At 38.7% G+C, this 19,223-nt stretch overlaps 1 protein-coding gene across 1 annotated transcript in view; it reads left to right on the forward strand.

Moving 5' to 3' along the window:
* kcnh5b (potassium voltage-gated channel, subfamily H (eag-related), member 5b) overlaps positions 1–18,762 on the forward strand; it is a 55,611-nt gene extending 36,849 nt beyond the window's left edge. The window contains exon 11 of the mRNA XM_079842981.1: positions 16,790–18,762. Within this exon, the coding sequence (XP_079699107.1) occupies positions 16,790–17,803 (1,014 nt within the window). The 3' untranslated portion in view covers positions 17,804–18,762. The remainder of the gene's footprint in view (positions 1–16,789) is intronic.
* The last annotated feature ends 461 nt before the right edge of the window (positions 18,763–19,223 follow it).

Here is a 19,223-nt window from a genome sequence, read left to right on the forward strand (position 1 = left end):
GGCTACACCAGGCTCATCCTTCCCTCCGGTTCCACCATTGTCCTTACTCCCTCCATCTCTGCCCGGGTCTGTCAAGCCCACGCCTCCAACTCGGCCACGCCCACTTCTTCAGTTCCTCCTTTGTCTTCACATCCACAGTCTCCACCTCAGTCAGTCATCTCCCTGGTTCTGCCTGGCTCCTCTACCAAGGCTCCACCATGGCTCCTCCCTCCATTGTCTCCACCATGGTCTTTTATGTTATGGCTCTAGGTCATCCTCCTGCTCCTCCTGTCTATGCTCTGGTCCCGTCTGTCTCTCACCTTACTCCCCCACCTTCTTTTCCTCCCTGGTCATCATCTTATTGGTGTTTTCCTCTGCCTGCTCCTCGCCCTCCTCCAATTACATTTACAGTTAGTTTAATCATCATCCTCTGTGTATTTATGCCTTCAGTTCTCCTTGTGTTGAAGTTATGTTAGTGGTCTTGTATGCGTTTATCTCTTGCCGTTCATTAAAGTATATCTTTATTCATTCTGTGTCACGCATCATCGTCTTTGGATCATACTACACAGCCAACCTGTGTCGTTCCAAACACGTATGAGTTATTTGTTTTGTCTGTGTCTTATACTATGAAGGTGGATGTTTAATTTTACTGGGAAAAAAACAATATAAAGGTTATCATCAAAGTGATCCACAAGTGGCTTTATAAGTGATTTGAGAGCTGTGCGGAGGGGAAAGTTCAATTTTGATCTGTTCCTCACAGAAAGCTACCGTATGATTTTTAGAAGACTTGGAATTCATTTGGGTTTTTTTTAGCTTTCATTTCTGCAAATCGAACTTGAATTTATTAAAAAAAATCTTCAAATGTAAAGAAAAGAATTTATAGCATGAGGGTAAATAAATAGGTTAACTAACCCTTTAAGCTGTCAGAGCTCTGATTGGAAATAAGCCACAATTGCCATCAATTCCCCTAATCTTATTGGATACAGTACAAAGTTTAAAAATGTGTCATAGCCATCGGGGGGATTATGGGTAGAACTGGGTCAGTAGTGTCAAAGAGGGGGAAACCCATTGGAAAAAAAGGTTCAGTATGTTGGGGCTTATCCTTTAGCTAAGATTTTCACTCTCTCTTCCTTCCTCTTTCTTTCTCATGTTCAGTCCTTTTACCTCGACTGATCAACTGTTATCTTTTTTTGTTTTCTTCTCGTTGTTACACATTCTTCATTTCCACTTTTGTTTCCTTTATCACCAGCCTTGGATTTGACTAGAAGCTCGTTGTTTGCTGCTTCCCTCAATATTTTCTCTCTTTTTTCCTAAAAAATAATAAGCCATACACACACCCTCTCTCTCTCTCTCTCTCTCTCTCTCTCTCTCTCTCTCTCTCTCTCTCTCTCTCTCTCTCTCACTCTCTCACTCTCTCACTCTCTCACTCTCACTCTCACTCTCTCTCACTCTCACTCTCACTCACTCTCACTCTCACTCACTCTCACTCACTCACTCACTCACTCACTCACTCACTCACTCACTCACTCACTCACTCACTCACTCACTCACACACACACACACACACACACACACACACACACACACACACACACACACACACACACACACACACACACACACACACACACACACACACACACACGCACACACACAACTCACCTATTTAAACCTACAACAACATAGTGTTTTTAGGCTAATGGTCAGATATGAATAAATCAAAACACACAGCATCACTTTCTCCCTCTCCCTCTTTCCCTAATGTTATTCCTTTTTTCCACCCTGATTGTTCCCAACCTGCTTTTACCCTGTCAACGAGTCTTACATCTATGCTGAAGCAAAACAAAAATTCACAGCAGCACTGTTTTGAACAGTTTCAATATATTTAATGTTATTCTTAGGGCCCTTTTTAACAATCTAAGTGCAAAGCCTGAAGCGGATGGCGGAGGTGCACTTAGGGCATGTCCTACACCGAATCCACTTTTGATAGTTTAACGACGGAAAAAAAGGTCAGCGTGCCAGGCGCATTGTCCAAAAGCATTGTACCTAGTCTCTTAATGAGGCATGGGTGTGTTTTTGGGTGTAACGTGCAATAAACCAGTCGGAGTCTCATCTCCCATTCCCTTTAAAAGTCAGCGGCCTTGCACCATGGTGGATTCGCTATTTACATGACGGAATTTGCGAGTGGAAAGACTGAATGCTTCTCCAGAGTCGAATTCTTTTATTTTTAATATTTAAAAAGGTTTGTGTGCTGCTGCACGTCCCTTTGTGTGTAATAAGCAGAGTGTACGTGCTATTGACTATTGAACAGGTTTTTGAGGGGTCAATGGCGCAGTCATTTTCAGTTGCCTCGAAAGCCCCGTTTCCACCGAAATTACTCGGAACAATTTGTACCAGGAACTTTTTTTACAGGAACTTTTTTCCCTCCAGACCTGCTACTGTCTGCGTTTCCACTGCGGTCTAAAGTACAGTGAAGATTAGGAAAATTAGTCCAGAGACGTGGGACTGCGTGCGACTGTTCCTCCCAGTCACCGACGGACAGTAATCATTTTTGTGCGATACTGTCTGCAACAATAACTAGTAGGATTACTAGGACTACTAGGAGATTCAAGCAGCGCTGCTTTTGCTGGTTATGTATCAGTTTACTAAATAGGTCATTAACAAAACTGCGGAAAAGAGACGAGCACTGATACTAAAGCGTATTCTGAAAGCTCGTAAAGCTAGATTTAAAATAAGACAACGTATGTTATTATCAGCTATTACGGACATTGACCGTGAGATTGCTGAGACAACGCGCGCCATCAAGACTGATATTTACTGAACGCAGAATGAACCTCGTTGAAGACTTTTGAAATGCCAGTTGAAATAAAATGCTGAAATCAGCATGTTCAGCGGCCAAGTCCCACCCCCGAAATTTCCTGAACTTTGAAAAAGTACTACCTCGTGAGCAGGCCCGTTTGGAGGAAATACACAAATACAGCCAAAAAGTTCCTAGTTCCTGGGGAAAGTTCCCGTGGTTGGAAACAAATGCACCTGAACACCCCTCGTTTTCAGACCAGCACGCCCATGGGCGAACAGATGGGCGCAAGTATATTTAGCTATTTAAACAATGTGGTGCAGCATGTGAAAATGATAGCATGTGAAAATGATAACTGCGCTGGGCTGAAACTAGCAAAAACACGTATGCCGTCTCATTGCGCCGGGTGTAGGGCCCTTAGTAGTGTTGTAGTACTCGAGATTGGTCTTGGTCTCGAGACCGGTCTCGAGACCACTTTTTAAAGGTCTTGGTCTCGTCTCGGAATCGACCGCATTTTTACTCGGTCTCGTCTCGGTCTCGGACTCAGAGGACTCGGGATTTAATTTCAAGACCGGTCAAGACCACAACTGAGAGCATATCACGAAATTATTTGTTAACATCATTACTGTGATGATTAGACAAAAAACTTCAGACCAAAAGCTTGACTCGTGTCTAATTTTAAATACTTTTAGTTTTCCCTCCCCTCCCTGCGCTGCGCCGCCAACCCCCACATCGCATCACACACACACTCCACACGTGAATGCTTGAGACAGGAGAGCAAGCTGTGCCGTCACCGTGACCGTGGCTGTTGGAGAGATGTCAGCCAAATCTTCTGTTATACAATTTGGCTACCTAAACCACAAAGAGTTCATCTGCAAAAATGCATCCAAAAGAAAACATACAGCAGTGTGTAAGTTCTGCAACGCGACGCTTACTGAGACGGCTGGGACCACGTCAAACTTCTATCGACATTTGCACTAATATGCATTAATTCATACTTAACTAATGCACAGATAATCATGAGTTAATGTATTACTAATGGTGAACTAACCCATTTATTAATGATTACTGCATCAGCAACTAATGAAGATTCAGCATGATTAATATATTAAGTAATCATTAAATTGTTATTAGTTAAATGTGTCAATGTATTAATTCCTTAATAACATATTATATGAACTAATAATGTAAAGCAACGTGTTAATTACCTCAATGGGTCAAAGCCATGCATTTCAACTTCCAGTTGTCTGCTTTAATGAATCATTAGCTAATGATTTACAAAGGTATCATTGTGTTATGACTTTACTTGTTGGGGCACATGACTATTAACTAATTCATAATTAATTCAAAACCCATAACCACAAGTAAATATTACTTAATCAATTAGTAAATAGCCATGTACCTCAACAAGTCATAACATAATGACACATTTGTAAATCATTAGCTAATGATTAATTAAAGCAGACAACTGGAAGTTGAAATGCGTGGCTTTGACCCGTTGTGGTAATTAATTTAAATGATTAGTTAGTATAATATGTTATTAAGGAATTAATACGTTATGATATATTTAACTGATAACAATTTAATGATGACTTAATCTATTAATCATGTAGAATCTTCATTAGTTGCTGATGCAGTGATCATTAATAAATGGGTTAGTTCACCATTAGTAATACATTAACTCATGATTATCTGTGCATTAATTAAGGATGAATTAATGCATACTAGTGCACCCGAATTGTAAAGTTTTACCCACTTTTCCCATTGATCAGATTTTATTTAATTTTTCTCATTAACTACAGCTTTATGTTTTGTCCTTGGTGGCAAGCTTGTTAGAAGTGTTTTGCCACGGCAGTTCATTCAGGTCTGGCATATAATGTCATCAATGTTTGAGGTTCTCCCAATTACAATTTTTGTAATTTTTTTGGCCAAAATGCCTGCATCGTGTTAGGTGGATGGCAAACCATTGAAAAGGGGTTCTGAATAAATGGTTAAGTTCATTTCAGCTCTTAAGTGTTTATTCGCATTTATTTGCTTATAGAAGAAAAAGATAAATTCCCACATATCAGCAATGCCTGTTGATTATTTTATCAAAACTTCTCTCTTACACACCCACACACACGAGAGAAGTGCCAATCGTATGCATATTCCACATTTTATCAGAAGTGTGTCATGCAATGTGGGGATTTGCACTGGTCTTGGTCTTGACTCGGTCTCGGCCTGTCTTGGTCTTGGTCTTGACTTGGTCTCGACCCTTCAAAGTCTTGGTCTTGTCTTGGTCTCGGTTTAGGTGGTCTTGACTACAACACTAGCCCTTAGTCTTTTCTCTACTGTATAAATAGTGAATAGAGGACTGAAAATAAAGGGAGTAGTTGTGTTAATGGACAAAATAGAATAATTATTTTCATTTAACAGCAATTAATCCTTTTATTATATAGAAACAAAACAGCAGAATAGTGAATTCAGATTTCTTCTGTGGTCAAATGAAAGACCAGTCTTGTTTAGTGTATTTGTCGAGGGAGCCTGAGGATTTCGACAGAATGAAAGATTTAGATTTCAAGCATCTATCTGCCATTTAAAAGAGGTCAAAGAGAGTGAGAGAGGTAAGGAATCAGATGCATCACTCTGGAGAAAAATAGAGCAAACAGGGGGGATTGCGGGTGTTTTTGATTGTGTGTGTAGGGCAGAGGGTGTGTGATGATTATTTAATGGTATTTTAAGAAGGTTTGTCTAATATTCTCGTGTGTGTTTTTTCTTGTTTATGAGTCTATAAAACAGCTTGTGGGCCTTCAGGCAGACAGACAACACACAGACACACTTCTTCCAGAAGGCTTTTGCATTAATGATGTGACCCAGAATAAGACTGTACTGTCAAACCACATACAATTTTCAAAAGTTATATAGCTATCTTAGCATTATAAGCAAACAATAACATCATTGGAGGAAGTTCATTTTATCTTTCCAATTTCATGTCTATTAATGATGACAACGAGAAGCATACATGTATTAGTTAACCAGACCACCTTGCACTGACATAAATATAATCTTACAATAATATTTGAATATTCACTTTAATTAAATTATTGATTATTCATATATATCTAATACTACACTGTAAAACAAATTTTGAGTCGTTTTTAAGGGTTGATTTCTTTAATGCAATCTACCTGAATAAATCATGTAAAATCTCCTAAATGATTTAGTCTATGAAACAACTAATTTAATATTTTTAGTGAAATGTGCTTTTTTATTTTAAGTTGACTTTAAAAAAAGGCTATAAATTAGAGTGAATGGAAATGATCTGTTTATACTTTGAGATACGTAATACAATTAATAGAGCACAGCACAAGTAGAAACAAACGTGTTATTGCCCTGGCATTAGTAAAGTTAATGCTCATTGAACAAAGCAACATGCTTCATAATATTAGTATATGCAGATATTCATATCACAACCATAAACTCTGCTCTGCTCTTCTCCACAACGGTAACAGTCAAAACTTCAACATAACAGAAACTCTTTCAAATGTCAAACTGAACTGAACGTTAAACATTAACAGATGTTTCCCTTCACTCAAAAATACATAAAATAACACTTAATTTTAACATTAACTCTCCAGCCATATGCAAAGCATGCTGGGAACTAACAATGGTGTCTCTAAATAAAACTGCTTAATTGAGCTAATTCTCTTAAAATAAATAGGTAGCCTTTTTTCTCTTAAATTTAACAGCTTAATCGGTTCCTCAATTCAAGCCTCAAAATTGCTTTAATTTCCTTAAGTAAATTAGGAAAATGTGTCCCTTGGTTTTATTAGTGAAATGTTCTCAATATTAAATTTCTATACAACACTGAACCACAATTTTCTTAAGAAAATATACACACTATTTTTAATTGTCACCTTAATTTATTTTGTGAAAATTACAAGATATATTTTTTACAGTGTACTACTACTACTACTACTACTACTACTAATAATAATAATGATAATAATAATACCGTTTTAACAAGTTAATAATTTTAAATAAATATTTTATGTCAATAAAATTACCAAAGCACTCCTGACTGTGTATACATAGCCTCAGCGATCATGTGTTTTTCTAGAGGTGATGCTGTATTTCCTCTGTGTAATATTACTGTTATAAAATAATAATATATACTCTAATCTAATATTCACTTTATTGTTATTATTTCTATTGGTATTAATAATAATAAACAATAATATAAATATTATTATGCTATTGTTGTTGTTAATAATTATAATTATTGTAAATATATAAATATATTATCAATAATAACAACTATAATAATAATAATACAGTTTAATAAATGCATTTACATGCATTAATAATTACTTTTTAATGTTTAAATTATAATTAATTAACAATAATAATGTAATACAATTGCCAAACGCACTCCTGACTGTGTCTACATAATCTCAAAGAGCAAGTGTTTTTCTGGAAGTGATACTTCATGTATTCTTTCTTATTGTAGAACTCCGGGTACCAGGCAGCAATGGCAGATTTTCGTACAGGGTGTGTTATTTCCTCCGGGAGTCATATGTTTTCTTAGGCAAAAAGATGCGGACAGGTTTAGAAGTATTTTCTTTAAGCCGTAAATAGAACCGAAGACTGAATCTCATATCTCATCAGTCTGTGTCACTGAATTAGAACAGTTTTCAGTGCGTGTGTACACTGCATGGCTGCATTAGACGTGTGTGTGTAGGACTGCATGTGACAGGCTGGATTACATGAACAGCCCTTATGTGTCACCTAATCACCCACTGAGACTGACACACTCTCCCTCAGTGTGTGTGTGAGAGAGAGGAGGGAGGTTTAGGTGCGGTACAGTGATGGCACCAGGGTTCGACTTCGACTGAAAGAAAGGGATGAGAACATATTTAGTGAAACAAAGACTTTTTTCTTTTTCTTTTAAAGAAATTCTTTTAAAAATCATTTATATTTAATATGTTTATATGTATATTTATTTTTTATGTATAATAATAATTCATATAATGTATTTTCAAGTTCAATTACCTGATTGCAGTTTCTTTAGTGAATCAGGTGCTCACTGTGAACCGCATAAGCACATACACTACGCTAGCGACTGGTGCCATTCATTCTTAGCGAATTCCCCCCAAGACACTCTCACTCTCTCTCTCTCTCTCTCTCTCTCTCTCTCTCTCTCTCTCTCTCTCTCTCTCTCTCTCTCTCTCTCTCTCTCTCTCTCTCTCTCTCTCTCTCTCTCTCTCTCTCTCTCTCTCTCTCTTCGTCTCCATTTGGTCTGTTTAGTGGTCTAATTAGTGATGTTTTTAAGTTTATTCTCTGTAGTACCTACCAGGGCTCAGGAGAGTACAGAGATACACAAATTCAGGCACACTACATGATAAATATATGGGAAAAGAAAGAAATTACAAAAAAACAATTGAATAAAGATGGAATGTTTTCGTTCGCTCGCCTCAGGCAGATCCTCAAGAGCTCTTACCAAGAAAAAAAAGAGTCATTTAATCATGGATACACACAGCGACACCTTGGCAAATAAGCTGCGACACCCCTGCCGATTTCCTCTTTGTAATAATGGCTTCTCTCTTGAGTGCTTCCAGAACTTTCTAGAGGGTGAGAGATTGATGGAGGAGAGGAGCATTTGAATTTGATTCTGAATTTTTTTTTTTTTTTTTGGCTTGCTTGCTGGCAATAATGCGTGAAAGGGATTTTGGAGTGATGTGGCAGCTGTAAATCTGAAAGCTTGTGTTTGTGATATTTCTGCTGCTGTAATGTCAGATAATTTTTTTTTTTCTCCACCTGTGTGGGGATTCTTACATTTTAAGATGGGTTACGTTGTCTATTAGTATATAATGAGCAGGAGTTGTGTGTGAGACTGAGAGTGTGATTGAGCACACCTGGTTTCCTTCTAACTCTAATGTGACAGTAAGAGGGTCTGAAGCATTTGTCAGTGATTCTCAGCAGTAAACGTTCTGGACATATTTTGAGCCAATTACCTCTCGTCAGAGAGAAGACTCTTCCCCACTGCGGGGTGGCTGTGTGTGTGTGTGTGTGTGTGTGTGTGTGTGTGTGTGTGTGTGTGTGTGTGTGTGTGTGTGTGTGTGTGTGTGTGTGTGTGTGTGTGTGTGTGTGTGTGTGTGTGTGTGCAAGAGGTGTTATGTAATGGTGTTGCTAACAGGCCTGTGTGTCGTTTTAAGTCACTCAAACCTCAATGCTACACACACACACAATAAACATTCAAACTGGAAAAGGACTGACAAGTGACATATTCAGAATGACCAAAGATGTACTTTAATTTTTTTATATTTTAATTATTTAGAGTCAGTATTCCTTTGTTTTCTTATCATTATTTCTTTCTGCATTTATTTAAAAATACAGAAAAAAACAGTATTATTGTGAAATATTATTACAATATAAAATAATGGTTTTCTCTTTTAATATACTTTCAAATATAATTTATTTCTGTGATGCGAAGCTGAATTTTCATCAGCCATTACTCCAGTCTTCAGTGTCACATGATCCTTCAGAATCCTTCAGAAGTGATACTTTTCTTCAGGATTCTCTGATGAATAAAAAGTTTTTAATAAGATCAGCATTTATTTAAAATGGAAATCTTTTGTAACAATATACATTACTTTTCAAAGGTTTAGGGTCAGTATTTTTTTCTTCTTTTTTTTTAAAAGAAATTAATACTTTTTCAGCAAGGATGTGTTAAATTAATAAAAAGGGATTAGTAAAGATTTATATTGTTAGAAAAGATTTTTATTTTGAATAAATGCTTTTTAACTTTTTATTCATCAATGAATATTGAAAAAAGTATCTCAGGGTCCCAAAAAATATTAAGCTGTTTTCAACAGTGCTAATATCAATAGTATCAAATCAGCATATTAGAATGATTTCTGAAAGATCATGTGACACTGAAGACTGGAGTAATGATGCTGATAATTCAGCTTTGCCATCACAGAAATAAATGAATGTATATTCAAATTAAAAACCATTATTTTAAATTGTAATAAAATAATACACTCACCTAAATGATTATTAGGAACACCTGTTCAATTTCTCATTAATGCAATTATCTAATCAACCAATCACATGGCAGTTGCTTCAATGCATTTAGGGGTGTGGTCCTGGTCAAGACAATATCCTGGGGCTGGTCGGGCCGGTCTGAGTATTTCACTATCTGCTCAGTTACTGGGATTTTCACGCACAACCATTTCTAGGGTTTACAAAGAATGGTGTGAAAAGGGAAAAACATCCAGTATGCGGCAGTCCTGTGGGCGAAAATGCCTTGTTGATGCTTGAGGTCAGAGGAGAATGGGCCGACTGATTCAAGCTGACAGAAGAGCAACTTTGACTGAAATAACCACTCGTTACAACCGAGGTTTGTGAAGCCACAACACGCACAACCTTGAGGCGGATGGGCTACAACAGCAGAAGACCCTACCGGGTACCACTCATCTCCACTACAAATAGGAAAAAGAGGCTACAATTTGCACGAGCTCACTAAAATTGGACAGTTGAAGACTGTAAAAATGTTGCCTGGTCTGATGAGTCTCGATTTCTGTTGAGACATTCAGATGGTAGAGTCAGAATTTGGCTTAAACAGAATGAGAACATAGATCCATCATGCCTTGTTACCACTGTGCAGGCTGGTGGTGGTGGTGTAATGGTGTGGGGGATGTTTTCTTGGCACACTTTAGGCCCCTTAGTGCCAATTGGGCATCATTTAAATGCCACGGCCTACCTGAGCATTATTCCTGACCATGTCCATCCCTTTATGACCACCATGTACCCATCCTCTGATGGCTACTTCCAGCAGGATAATGCACCATGTCACAAAGCTCGAATCATTTCAAATTGGTTTCTTGAACATGACAATGAGTTCACTGTACTAAAATGGCCCCCACAGTCACCAGATCTCAACCCAATAGAGCATCTTTGGGATGTGGTGGAACGGGAGCTTCGTGCCCTGGATGTGCATCCCACAAATCTCCATCAACTGCAAGATGCTATCCTATCAATATGGGCCAACATTTCTAAAGAATGCTTTCAGCACCTTGTTGAATCAATGCCACGTAGAATTAAGGCAGTTCTGAAGGCGAAAGGGGGTCAAACACAGTATTAGTATGGTGTTCCTAATAATCCTTTAGGTGAGTGTATTTCACAATATTACATTTTTTTCTGTATTTCTGATCAAATAAATACAGGCTTAATGAGCATCATTATTGTGCAAAATTATCCTATTCAAATCTATGTGATAAACGAGTTAGGCCAAAAGTAATCAAAAAGTAGTCTGAATGCATTACCTAAAATAAATTATCTAGACTGCATCACTAACTACATTTTTTATGTAATTTGGAATCAGTAACTGACTACAATTGGTAAGTAATCTATACCCAGCACTGCAAATGGAGTATTTTGATTGCTCCACTGACCTAAAGTCTTTTTTAAATTTTTTAATCTCTTATTCTGTTGGCAGTTGCAGGTGACTACACAACAGTGCACAAAGTCTTCACTCTGTCACTCTGAGATCAGAAGTGGAATCTTTAAACAGCCATTATAGTATGAAACGGAGTGCTTTAATACTTAAAAAAAAGCATGAAAATTTGATGCGTATTGCTATGTGCATTGTGTGGTATTCCTTCAGGGAAGGACAGTCAGGTCAGCTGTCTCTTGTTTAGAAAAAGTGAGATGCTAAAGTCCTTTGAGGTGAATGTGAATCAGTTCATTTGAAAATTTTGAACCGTATCATTGCTTAGGATCCGTAAAGAATGTGATAATGGCTCTGCCCTCGACTGAGTCGGCAGTTCTCTTCTTCTGCCTCTTTCTTATGACACAAAATATTATTTGTGGGGTAATTGTTTATACAATAACCTTCTGGCAATGTTAATTTCTCTGATATTACCATATGCATTCCTGAATATGCATAGTACAAATTTGCATTGTGTCCTTTCCGCAAGAGTGTTCACAATTACAATGTCATTATTCACGATCTCGTCTTTTGCACGATTCAATGTCATTTTCTTATTGATAATTACAGATTTTGGAGTAAATCTCCATTTCTGTTGGTTGCATTTACTTTTGGACCACCACAGTATTAATTGGGTTCATGTTTTTCGGGTTTATTTGAGTAGAGCTTCTCTCTTCTAATCACTCACATGCTCTTCATGCACTAATTGCTTTGGTTATGTCCTCTTACAACATCATGAAAGAGATTCTGTCTTAATTTTAACCTTTCTCTGAGGACTCTTGTCACAACACAGGTCCGTGATGAAGGTCAGTGGAGAAGAAGACAGAAAAACCAATCGAACCCACAAGTAGAAAATCTATAAATAAGCTAATGTCTAATATGCTGTTGGTCCTGCCAAAATAGCGCTGACACGCCAAGACATAGTCTCTACAAGATCCCTCCTGTGGGATCTGGGCACCAAGACATTAGCAGCAGATCCTGCAGTAGGTTGCAAGGTGGATCCACCTCGGATCTTGTTTGAGCAGCATATCCCACAGATGCTCAATTGGATTCGAATCTGGGGAATTTGGAGGCCAGAGAAACATCTTGAACTCTTCATCATGTTCCTCAAACAATTCCTAAACAATATGTGCAGTGTGAAAGACCACTTTCAACAGGGAACACCATTGTCATGAAGGGGTGTAGCTGGTCTACAACAATGTTTAGGTAGGTGGCATGTGTCAAATTTACGTCCACATGAATGGCCGGACCCAGGGTTTCCCAGCAGAACATTGCCCGGAGCATCACACTCCCTCCACCGGCTTGTTATCGTCCCATAGTGCATCCTGGTGCCATCACTTTCCCAAGTAAAGCATGCACACGTAAACGGCCATCCATGTGATGTAAAAGAAAACGGAACTCATCTGACCAGGCAACCTTCTTCCACTGCTCCAAGGTGCAATTTGATACTCGCATGCCCACTCTAGATGCTTTTGACAGTGGACAGGGGTCATCATAGGCACTCTGTTTAATCTGCTGCTACGCAGCCCCATATGCAGCAGAGTCTGATGCACTGTGTTATGGCCAAGCGGCAACCTCCCGCAGTTTCTCTTGAAGCCAATACGGAAGTGACTTAAACTGTAGTTCATCGACTGGCCGCTAGGGACAGGTTCCAGAAGGGAGCAGAATCTCATTGAGTCCCATGTTAAAATGCCCAACTTTACAGCAGAAAAAAACATGTTTACAGCCTAGAACAAATTGTGTTTTTTGTCTATACGGCTAATTTTGCCCTTCATGACAACTGTGAGGGGGGTGAATTTTTTTATATCTCATTCGTTTACATTATATAAAGCCTTAAAGTTCTTCATAATTAAGGGTGTGGCCACTTTGAGTGACAGGTGGATAGCCATTTATCTGCTGTCTGTTAGTCATCGTGTCCGAGTCAAGTCTGAAGTCTTTAAGCTGGAGTCCGAGTCAAGTCTGGAGTTTTTATCACTGGAGTCTGAGTCAAGTCTGGAGTCTTTTTTCACGAGTCCGAGTCGAGTCTCAAGTCATTTTATGTCTTACAAAAAAAAGACATAATATTCAAAAATCCAATTTTTTTTTAATAGACAAAATGTGATCTTTCTATCATCTGTTTTGTTTGTAATAAAAGTCCTAAGATGTAAGGGATACATCCAGCCGTACGTTATAATCCATTATAATGTGAAGAAAAAAAAAAAAAAACTATTGTCCTGGCAACAAGACAAGTAGTTATTTTCAATACAGTCGCTGATTGGACACAAGATGGCGCCATTCACGTTTGTTACACAGCGTTGTTATTGACGACAGACATTATCAGAAAATAATCAAACCGAACGATTCTAGTTGTTTCTAGTCAATAGAAAACTTTTCAGCATGCTGATTGCGATACGTTAAAATATGCGCTTTAAGCAGTAAACGGATTAACATCTTTCTATCTCCCTCTCGTGTCTACATTAAGAGAGAGAAAAGCTGCGAAAAACGTATTGCTAGGTTAAAAGGTTAGATTTGATTCATGTTTTAACAGGCTGGCAACCCAAAAGAGCCACTCGGCTACACCACAGTAAAACAGCTAACGTTACACCGTCAGCTGTGTGAGTTAATGTCAATAACCTTTGTGGACGCGATGTCTAATAAAATGACGTTCCTGCATCTTGAATTGTTTTCCACACATTCTTTGCATCTGGCCGATCTGACACGGTAACAAATCCATATGTGAGAACATATGGCACGATGGATCCTGTCATGTTTCATAGGACTCTTATGACGCACGCAATACACGGACATCCGTAATGAAATTCTATAACAAGGGTCCGACCTACCACGTCACGTACATGTGAAGCAGATATTATAACATTCAAATAAAGATTTTTTTTTAAAATTTACGATAGATAAGGATTAAAAACTTTTGTTTTTAAAATTTCACGAGTCTTTTTTGTCGAGTCAAGTCTGAAGTCATTTCAGGTCGAGTCCCGAGTCAAGTCTGAAAGTCTCATAAAATGCGACTCGAGTCCGAGTCACTAACTCGAGTGCACATCTCTGCGTCCTGCCTCTTTGCCCATTGTTATCCAGGAGTGACGCGCTGCCAAGATGGCAACGGCCAGCTCAACCCTACTTTACGCTTCAAAACTGCTCTTCAGAATCCTATGGGTGACATCACGGACACTACGTCCATATTTTTTTATAGTCTATGGTTATGGCACATTCTTCCTATAACCATCATTTAAAATTTTACGTGACTTGTGCCACAGTAGACCTTGTGTTGGCTGGGACGGGATAGCCCTCCCGTTTTCTTTGTGCATCGATGAGCCTTGGGCGCCCAACACCCTGTCGCCAGTTTGTGGTTTGTTCCTCCTCCTGCTGTCCGGGAGCAACCCACAAGCATTGCCGTTTCAGAGAGACTCATTCCCATAACAATTTGGCCCTTGTCAAAGTCGCTCAGATCTTTATTCCTGCCCATTTATCCTGCATCCAACACGTTTATAACGAGAACTGATGTTTGCTTACCATCTAATCTACCCAGATCTTAATATGTGGTCTTGTTAGGAGATGATCAATGAAATTTGCTTCCCTTGTGACTGGTTAATATTTTTGGCTCATCAGTGTATATAAAATAATTTGAATATATATGGTCAGAAGACATTTGTTCTAAATCTCCTATCTCATTGAAATTCGAAAGGATTTGTAGTTTGCAGTTTGTAGTTTTTGCAGAAGACTGGAGTGCGTGTTTGAGCTTTGTGTCCCGTGTTGCCCTAGGGGACATTGCAGCCTTGGACAGTTTTCTATGTTCCTGTGCCCAAATCCACAACATCGGCTTCCATGGACCGTCCAGAGTAACATTTTCTCCCTTTAAATCTTTGTCTTTGCTTTGTATGTTTAAAGTTTGACAGACAGCCTACAAGACGATGGTCCCAGAATCCCTGTGTGTCCTATGGCCAGCTCATCCCTGGCTTTACTGCAGTTAGTGGAATCAAATTTAAAGTGTTAATTCATCATAAAACTTTGTTCGCAGATGTGCTAAAAAAGGCAAACAAGCAATTATTGCCTTGAAAGGGGTCAGAAGAATTAGCTTCTAATGAGCTTTCATCGCTCTACGTTATTAAAAAACAACACAAATGCCAGCAGTTCCCTCCATGATTGGAACTCATTAAATAAATTCTGTTGGTTTTGCGTGCATAACTCTAAGCTGTACCAGGAAATGTGTGTGTCAGAGGATGATGTGTGATCTCAAACGAAGCCTCAGTGGGACGGAAAATGTTGTAATGTTCAAACAGAGAATGTTTCAGTGCAGTGTTTCTTTTTTTGCTGACTTTCAGAAAGAGGGCAAAAGAGAATGACAGACTTATTCTGTCTGTGAGCTCCAGTGTCTGAACAAATCCATCATTTTTGTGCTCAGATCTGAGAGTTGAATGCAGTCAGTATTCTTCAAAATGATACAGATTCTTAATACATACAGGGGGGAAAAAAGGTAATGTGTGCAATTCTGCTGATCTTAAAATGTATTTTGATTTCCATCGAAAGGTGTAACTGTGACACTATCAAAACATTACTCTATTTATTTCATTTGTTTTAGGCAAACCTTTTCGTTTTCCGTTTTGTTTCTTTATTTCGCTGGATTAAATGTCTTTTAGCACAATCGAATAACGCAAAAATATATTTTATCATAGGCAATTCTAAATGATCTGGGCTGCGTTTCCCAAAAGCGGCATAAGCCTAAGTAGATCGTGGAACAAATGCCAACAATGGTCTCTACGATCAACTTAGCTCATGATGCATTTTACATGTCTATGTTCAAGCTATATAACAATTTTAAAGTGTGTAATTTCTGCACTATTAAGTTCTATTTAAATGAATAATAAACATAATAAAAACCTGTTTCTTGTATGTAGTTAAATTGGTTATCAGAAGCTATTGTGTTGAACTGTTTCGCCTTTAGTCTGACATTGTCGTTCACAGTATCTTGAGAGAGACACACAATTAAATGAATATAATCAGCTGAGCTAAACGAATCAAGCACCGTAAATCAGTTTCAATAAGGAACGTGATGATTTTCATGTGGAGAGAAAGTGGGAAATGAGAGACAGTGAGGGGTGAAGAGACCAAAATATATAATTTAAGACAATCTCTAAGCATAGGTAATCTGTGGACAGACAATGGCAAGACACAAAAAGAATTTTTAGGGTGATGGCTGTTGAGGAAGATAGAACATGTATAATTTAAATCTTTCTCTTTCATCACAGCACACATTATTAATAATACCCTTATGCTGAAATTGCTGTTGTTACTGTACGCTAAATGTTTAATTTTTAAACTGACTATTTGATGTTCAATATTCAAATATTAATACATCTTTTCTGATACTGTTTTTCATGATTATAATTTATAAATAATAGAGATAGAAATGATATCTCAATTTACATCAAAATTCTTATAAACAAAATGCAGCAATAGTCTATTTATCTTCAAGTGAAAGTTTTGATTCCAAAATTCTTGTAGATGCCACTTCCAATCAAACTAATGGTATTTCTTGTCTCCCTATTCAGTTTATATTCCGTAAAATCAGCGATGTGAAGAAGGAGGAAGAGGAGAGGCAGCGCTCAAAGAATGAGGTCCCGCTCACCATTCCTGTGGACCACCCGGTCCGAAAACTTTTCCAGAAGTTTAAACAGCAGAAGGAACTCCGTAACCAGGGCGCTTCGGCCCAGCTCGACCTGGAGAAGAATCAACAGCAGCCCGCACGCATGCCAAAACCACACGCCTCTCTTATGCAGAACTCTCTGCACACGGTTCAGAACGGGTCCACAAGCAGCGTGGTCACAATCTCCCAGATCACACCAATCCAGAACTGTCTGGCCTATCCTAAACTGGGCGACTCCATCAAGCAGAACAACCGCGACATCATGGAACTCAAACCTGCTGTGGCCAGCGGCGACCAAGTCGCAAACCGATTCAAAGTGAATAACACTGCGCGGACCAAACCCGCTGGAACCGCCCGTGGCTGGATGAGACTGAAAAACAACATGGCTGCACCAGGGTCACCTCCAGAGGAGGAGAGGAAAGAGGGATTAAACAATGCAGCTAAGGCTGTGTCTATGGAGCACCTTTCACCAGAAGTTAAAGTTCAGATAGAGAGTGTGGAGGTGGTTGGAGAATCTAGGAAGAATTCACTCCGCAAAACGGACTCTTGGGATAGCGGCCTGACCTACAGCGACCAGAGACTGGATAGGGTTTCGGAACCACAGAGCCCTGTACCTGGACTTGATGGAGGAGAAGGACCAGCCCGTGATTTTTACCCCAGTAGCGAGAGCTCATTCCTGGCCTCGCTGCAGGAGGCCAGGGTGGAGCTGCGGACAGAGATCCAGGCTCTGAACGGAAGGATGACGACTTTGGAAGAACGGGTTGGACAAATTCTCAGACTGCTTTTAGAGACTTCAAAGGCCCCATCTAGCGAAGACTCAAATCTGAAAACACATAGACCCAAACTCAAAACACAGGGCAGCATCACTGGGTCCACACTCAGTACACCTGATTCTGAAAAGGATGAGGGATCGCCATAAGAAATTTGCGTTCAGTAGGCATTTGAGATGAAGCATTTGTTTTGGTGCATCCGTGTCTGGCACATATACCTGCAGCTCATAGAGGAATGTCCTAAATAGGAGCTTGGATAGTGATTTCAGAGGACAGAGCTGTCACTTGAACGTCTCTATGGGAGCAGGAGTTGGTTTCTGGGTCTAAATAACTGCCATGAACTCTAACCCTCTCAGAGTACAGTGGCACGTACTGCTAAATACAAAACTAAAAGGATTTTTAGTTTTAGTGCTTTAATGTTCAATAAGCACTTTTGCACACTGAAGTAATGCAGGAACTATCCCCACCTTTTTTTTCAGCGTGAGTTTGTATATATTCTGCATGTCCAGCTGGGTTCTGGCTTGCCAAAAATGTACAACCCCGATGATGTCTAATACAACTGTAATTATATTTAAATGCTTGTATATTATGCAGTTAACTGCATGCAGATCTATTTATTCTCACAGAATGCTTATTTTCAATGTCTAAATGAAAGAGACTGTTGATTGTCTTGATTTCAACGTAATGTACATTCAGGGTTTTTAACAAAACAGCATGACAGATCACTGAGGAAGAATGTGTCTTGTTTGAAACATTTCACGTATGCATGAATGACTTTCACAGCACTCAAGAATTTTGCCTTAAAGGGCCTTAACATCACTCTTGAGAGAAAGCTGAAGACGAAAAACCTGCATTGGTTGTCAGTGTAGGACAGGTCTGGGTTTTTTTTTTTGGTCTGTCCTATACATTTTAACCGTCATGTGACAAGGATTTTGGAGGGTGCAGGATTTTATGCATTTCAATTATGTACCACTCAATGTTATTGAGGGTTGTTTCATTTTATATTGCACCAATAGCAGCTTTTGGTGACTGAAGCTTCATCGCTGTACTGACGACTGTATAACATGCAACCTTAATAAATTATGGTAAATAAATATTTACATTTTTAAGGATCAGCCACAATATTTTGATCTCATATGCAAGATAGGAAGAATCTTTGGATTGATTTGTTTATCTCTTGAAACAAAGTCCCTTTTCATAGGACAAGGATGCCCAGAGATGTCCTCACGAATTGAAACACCTGAAACACACCCTCTTCAGTACATCAAGCCCAAACTGCTTATAAGGACTCTAATTTAAAGGTATTATTGTATTTCTTTCCCCTTTTGAGCTTCACCTAAATGCATTGTGTGCCATATATATATATATATATATATATATATATATATATATATATATATATATATATATATATATATATATATATATCTTTCAATCAGAACCAGCATTAATTTCTTGAGCAATTTAAACTAGAGTAGCTCGTCTGTTTGATCGGACCACACGGGCCAGCCTCCACTCCCCACTTGCATCAATGAGCCTCGGCTGCCCATGACCCTGTTGCTGGTTCAC

The sequence above is a fragment of the Gobio gobio genome (assembly GCF_949357685.1).
Source record: "Gobio gobio genome assembly, chromosome: 18".
NCBI classification, from domain to species: domain Eukaryota; kingdom Metazoa; phylum Chordata; class Actinopteri; order Cypriniformes; family Gobionidae; genus Gobio; species Gobio gobio.